At 45.5% G+C, this 6000-nt stretch overlaps 1 protein-coding gene across 1 annotated transcript in view; it reads right to left on the bottom strand.

Moving 5' to 3' along the window:
* LOC105756438 (collagen alpha-1(I) chain-like) overlaps positions 1-6000 on the bottom strand; it is a 42041-nt gene that overhangs the window by 970 nt on the left and 35071 nt on the right. Inside the window, exons 3-5 of the mRNA XM_012556461.1 lie at positions 956-1080; positions 753-902; positions 38-463 (exon numbers count right to left, since the gene is read on the bottom strand). Coding sequence (XP_012411915.1) covers positions 38-463; positions 753-902; positions 956-1080 — 701 coding nt within the window. The remainder of the gene's footprint in view (positions 1-37; positions 464-752; positions 903-955; positions 1081-6000) is intronic.

Here is a 6000-nt window from a genome sequence, read left to right as displayed (position 1 = left end):
CTCCCGGCTGAGGCGGCCGCAGCCCCGCGGTGCGCACCGCGGTCGCCCGGCCCCATCCCGGGTGCAGCAGCGCCCATTCCTCCTCTGCGTCCGCCGCCTCCTCCCTCCAGCCGGCCTCAGCGGCCCTGGCGCGGGGGTGGGTGCGGAGTAGGCAGCCGGGAGGTGTATTTTCGGGTGCCCTCCCCCTAACCCCCGCGGGTGGGACGCGGGGGCGGCGGTGACAGGGCCGGGCGCTGAGCGTAACGGTACCGGGATGCGGCCAGGCGTGGTCGCGGCTGCCCGGCGCTGCAGCTGAGCCGGAGGCCCCCCCCGCCCCCGCCCGGTCCCCGCCCTCTGCTGTCCCCTCTCCCAGGGCTGGGCGGGAGCCGCCTGGTTCGCCGAGCCGCTGCAGCGCCCGCCCTTCGGCTCCTGCCACCGTGAACTTCAACAGGTTTGTGTCGGCGCGAGGACCCTCCGGGCCTGCCTTGGGGTGGTGGGCTGGAAGCCTCTCTCGTCATCACCCACCTCACGCCTTCGGTCCTCTTTTTTGGGGGGAGCCCTCCCTTTGTTTTTGTGATGAGAAAGGTGCCATCAAATCGGGGGGCAGAATGTGAGATCAGTACACAAACCGGGTCCATTATTTTTCCAGTCTAAATTCGGGCCAGATAGGAAGTGAGGAGAGGGCGAGCGTGGGGGTGCTTCGGCTGGGGAGAAAAATGCATTCGGTGGGGTTTTTTGGTGGGGATGGTTTTTTGGCAAGATGGATGGCTCACGGCGTCCTCGCCGTGATGCAGCACAATGCAGCACTGTCGCGGCCGCCCCTGCTTCTCGCTGGCGGGGCTTGGCGCGGCCACTCGGTGCCTGCGGCCCCCGCCCGGCCCCACCCAGGCCCGGGCTGCGTCCACCTTGGCTTGCTGCTTCGGCTGGATGTGGCGTCAGGACCAGGTCATCTAGGTGTCAGGGGGAGAGAGTCTACCCTTTCGGGGTGATCCCCTCCCGCCTCGTCTGTTGGGCTGTGCTCGGAGGTAGGGGCGCCCTGCGGCGCTAACGCGGGCAAAGGGAGCGGGGCCTGCGGCTGCGGACCTGAATCCGATCCTGGACCTAGGGACCCGAGCCTTAGGGAGGGGCAGCAGGAAGGACGAGCCGAGTGGTGTGTGCGGAGGCAATGGTGCGGCAGTCGGGAGTCGCGGCGTCTTTTTGTGGATCACCCATAATCTGTAAACACAACCCTGCTATGCATCGGCTTTTTCATATGCGCAAAGTTGGTGTTTGTTAGCTGGACCTTCACGGCTATCACATTTTAGTACCTCGTCTGTCTTTGGTCAGTACTAGGCATTTTTCCTATAGAAAACCTTTTTTTAGAAAATGAAATGAGCAATATATTTTCGTTCTTATGTCTCTGAGACATTTAAAAAAATATTCGTGGTCAATAGCTTGTTCTAAAGGGGGTATACGTATATTCTGCCGGATCGTAAATGATTCCTTCAATCTGTGTTTGCTTTGTTTTGATCGTTTGCTTTTTCTGTAAAACAAGTACAATTTACATGTTTGGATTCTTTATTAATGGTAAATTGGTATTCAGAGTTCTGCTGATTTAGACAACCAAGGCAAGTCTCTTGGCACGGCTAGTGGGAATATGATGGCGAGGCACTGCATTTATGGTTTTGAGGGTTTTTTTTTTTTGGATACATATTTTTTCTGAATGTGGCTGGGGAGAAGGTTGAGAAAGGCAGACCACCAAGGCCTCTGTGGCTGGTTATCTGTCTGCTCAGAAGGATATGGCTCCTAATGTTCTGAGTACACATGAATTTCCCTTCTAAATGCCACTTCTGTAATTCACTTATTCCAAGTAGGATGGCAAAATGGGAGACGTTGCAGATGTCAAGCCATGTTCTTCTAAAATGTGTAAGTGAAAAGGGAAATTTCATTATGCTAGCTGGAAGAGAAGGTCAGTGTTTCAAAGCCAAGGGCGTGTCTACTTTAACTTTTTTAATCTCTAATGAATTCATGCTAGTGGCATCTGATTTTGTGGCTCTGCGGAATAGAACTAACGATAAGCTGTGTGGCTTACATGCAGTTTTTTTTAGTTTCTCTAATAGAGGGCTGTTAAAATATGGAACTTTTATGGATTTATGCTTCTTCATTGTGCTGGTTGTATAAAATTGCACTGCATGAAGATGTTTGCGAGTGTTGTTTCCATGGATGATCCAGATATTTAGGACTGTGTTGTAAGACATATCCTGTGTTGATGTCACAGGAGGTTTAGCTGTTCTGGTTTACACACCAGGTGCAGAATTCTGCTAGGTCTGTAACCCTGTGGCTCTCTGGAGTGACAAAAACCTTCATCTGAGCGGATGAGAAGTGTTGGGGCAGTGAAGGAACTGCTGTCACTTGGTCATCTCCTGGCTTTCTGAGCATCTCGAGGGCGAGACTAGTACCAACTGTCTATGATGTTAAAGGAGCAAGTGGGAAGACCTCACTCTGTCTTTGTGACAGATCCTGAGTACAGACATTGGCAGTTGCCTGGGAGAGTTTGTGTGAGTGGTTACTTTGTCTTGATGTAAGAAAGTATGACTTTATATGTGGAAGTACTGTTTTAAGATGGAATGATTTTACTACTACTAAACAAACATCGGAGCCCTGGTGGCACAGTGGTTAAGAGCTTGGCTGCTAACCAAAAGGTCAGCAGTTCAAATCCGCGAGCTGCTCCTTGGAAACCCTATGGGGCAGTTCTACTCTGGCCTGTAGGGTCGCTATGAGTTGGTGTTGACTCAACGGCAACATTTTTTTTTTTTTGAAACAAACATTTGGAGCCCTGGTGGCGCAGTGGTTAAGAGCTCAGGCTGCTAACCAAAAGGCCGGCCGTTCGAATCCACCGGCTGCTCCTTGGAAACCCCATGGAGCAGTTCTACTCTGTCTTCTAGGCTCACTGTGAGATAGGATCGACTCAACAGCGGTAGGTTTGGTTTGGTTTTGGTTAAACAAACATTCAGTATTCTTGAATATTGAATGTTTGTTTAGAATATTTGGAAAAGAATATTGAATATACCATGGATGGCCAGAAGAACGAAGAAGTCTGTCTTGGAAGAAGTACAGCCAGAACGCGCCTTAGAAGCAATGATGGTGAGACTTTGTCTCACATACATGAGACGTTATCAGGAGGGACCAGTCCCTGGAGAAGGACATCATGCTCGGTAAAGTAGAGGGTCAGTGAAAGAGAGGAAGACCCTTAATGAGATGGATTGACACAGTGGCTGCAACAGTGGGCTCAAGCATGACAGCGATTGTGAGGATGGCGCAGGACCGGGCAGTGTTTCGTTCTGTTGTGCGCGGGGTCGCTATGCGTCGCAACCCACTGGATGGCACCTGACAACAACCAACAAACATGGACTTAATGCGTGGAAGTCATTCGATGTGTTTTTTGTTGAAATAATTTTAAGGTTTTCATTTAAAGAGTGTATTCTTAGAATTTTAGAGCCCCCCGCCCCTTTTTTTTGCATGCAGTGATGTGATGCTCCTTTAATTACACTGGGTTCTGACCAACATCTGTGTTATAATCGGGCTTTAATTAATGTTCTGTGGGTTTTCTCGTGGTAGCCCTGCCCTGGTTTCTTCCTGTGAGACTGTTGGGAGTGTAAACTGTTCTTGCATAACGAAAGGGCTTTTACCCCTGCCGAAACAGCCACTTCTGTATCAGTCTGTGGAGGTGAGTAAAGCGTCTTATGGATTTTTCTTCCAAGTGTTTGTTTTTTCTCAAAGCGCTGTTTCTTTTCAAAAGACCTCACTCAGTCCTCTGATGTTTCTGGTAAAAATCGTCTTCCATCTGAGTTTATGTAGTGTAGCGATAACATCATCAATCCTTTTTCTGCTTTGGTATGGGTAAAACTAACTTGTCCCAAGGACATGTGCTCGTATTTCTATTTTTAAACATTTCTGGAAGAGACATTTTCACATTGTCCCTTGACGCTCATTGTGAGGTTTGTGGACCACCAGCATCAGCAACACCTGGGAGCTTCTTAAAAATGCAGATTCTCAGGCCCCACCCCCGACCTACCTAATAAGAATCTGCATTTTAACAAGACCCTCAAAGTGATTTGTGTTTCAAATTGAATTGAGAAACACTGCTGTACTTCTTCAGGTAGGAGACCTCAGTATCAAAATGGGTTGTTATATCTTCGTTCAGTCTTTTGCTGACGTAACTTGTCTTTTTTTTTTTTTCCGGAAGTAACTGGGTGGTAGAGAAGATCATGCACTCACTGTAAATTTATTTTATACAGAATTACTTTATTAAGCCCTTCTTTAATCTTTAGGTAGAAGAGTTCTGTTTACTATAGTTTATTTCAATTAATCACTTTTGTAGGTTCTTTTCTAAAACATCTCTAAGGTGGAAAAACGTTTCCTCCTCAGGGAAGAAGGCATTGACTTTGAGCCAGAAGAGCTACAACCCAGGAAGCTAGACCCCTGAGCTTGGGGTCCCCTCTGTGCCTTTTGCCTCCTTCGGCGTCATCGGCTTTCTCCTGGTATATTCATTGTCCTTGCCTTCCAGTCCACTCTTTTTTTTTTTTTTTAAACTGTGGTGAAAATATGCACATCAAAACATTCGCCAAAACAACAACTTCCACATTTACAATTCAGTGACATTGATTACATTTTTCACGTCGTACTACTATTATCTCTGGCTATCCTTTTCCAAAATATTCCACCACCATTGACATAAACTCAATGCTCCATCCTTTCTTCTTTTAAAAGTTGTATTTATTAAGTAAGTAGTAGATTCAGATAATATTTACAAAGTCTGTGTTAAAGAATCACAAAACAGTGGGCATTCATGCAGTTACCACCTAGGTCAAGAAGACCTATCATACACTTCAGAGTTTTCTGTGTATCCCTCCATAATCCTGTCCAAAACAACCACTGTCTGGAATTTTGTGTTTATCGTTCCCTTGCTCTTCTCTTTGGTTTATCCTTTTTAAAAATCTTACTTAATTTTGCATGTTTTTGAACTTTCCGTATATGAAATCACACTTTATGTAGTTTTTTGTGACTTGCGTTTTTAAGATTAACATTATGTTCTTGATAGTCATTCATTTTCTTGCCGTAGTTTGTTCATTTTTTTCACTGCGGAATAATATTCTACCACAGCTTATTTATTAGTTCTTCTGTAGATGGAGATTTGGATCAATTCCAGTTTTTTGCTGTTATAAAAGGGCTGCTGTGAATGGTTCTTGTACGTGTCTCCTGGTACATATGTGGAAATGCATACCCCTGCTCCCCTCCCCCACTCTCTCTCTCTTTCTTTTTCTCTAAGAAATGAAATTTGCTGGATTGTAGGGTCTGTGCATCTTCAACCTTACTAGATAGTACCAAACTGTTTTTAAATGTGGTTCTACCAATTTGTATTTCCACTTAAAAAAAAAAACCAAAACCGTTGCCATCAAGTCAATTCCAACTCATAGTGACTATAGGACAGAGTAGAACTGCCCCATAGGGTTTCCAAGGAGTGGCTAGGGGATTCCAGCTGCCAGCCTTTTGGTTAGCAGCCAAGCCCTTAACCAGTGTACCACCAGGGCTCCATGTATTCCCACTGGCAATGTATAAATGTTACAGTTGTTCTGCAACCTTACTAGAACTTTGTTTACCAGGCTTGAAAGTGTTGTACAGTCAGTATTTGTAAAATGTTATTTCATTGTGCTTTTTATTTGCAATTTCCCGGATTACTAAAGTTAAATATCGTTTTAATATTATTGACCATTTGGGTTCCTTCTTTTGGGAAGTGCCTGTTCAGCCTTTTGCCCATTTTTATTTTGGACTTTTTTTTCTTATTGATTTATAGGAGTTCTTTATGTACGTTGTATACTAATCTCTTGAGGATTATGTGTGTTGCAAAAATTGTCTCCCAGTTTGTGAGTTTTAAAAAACAATTTGTATTTTCTTTTAATAAACAATCACTTGTAATATTAGTAGTGTCATAATCAGTTTTTTTTTTCCCCTTAAGGTTTATGCAGATGATTGATATTGCAG

This window comes from Trichechus manatus, unplaced genomic scaffold (assembly GCF_000243295.1).
Source record: "Trichechus manatus latirostris isolate Lorelei unplaced genomic scaffold, TriManLat1.0 scaffold00005, whole genome shotgun sequence".
NCBI lineage: Eukaryota > Metazoa > Chordata > Mammalia > Sirenia > Trichechidae > Trichechus > Trichechus manatus.
Note: the sequence above shows the minus strand (reverse complement) of the source record. Positions and strands in the feature narration are given on the sequence as shown.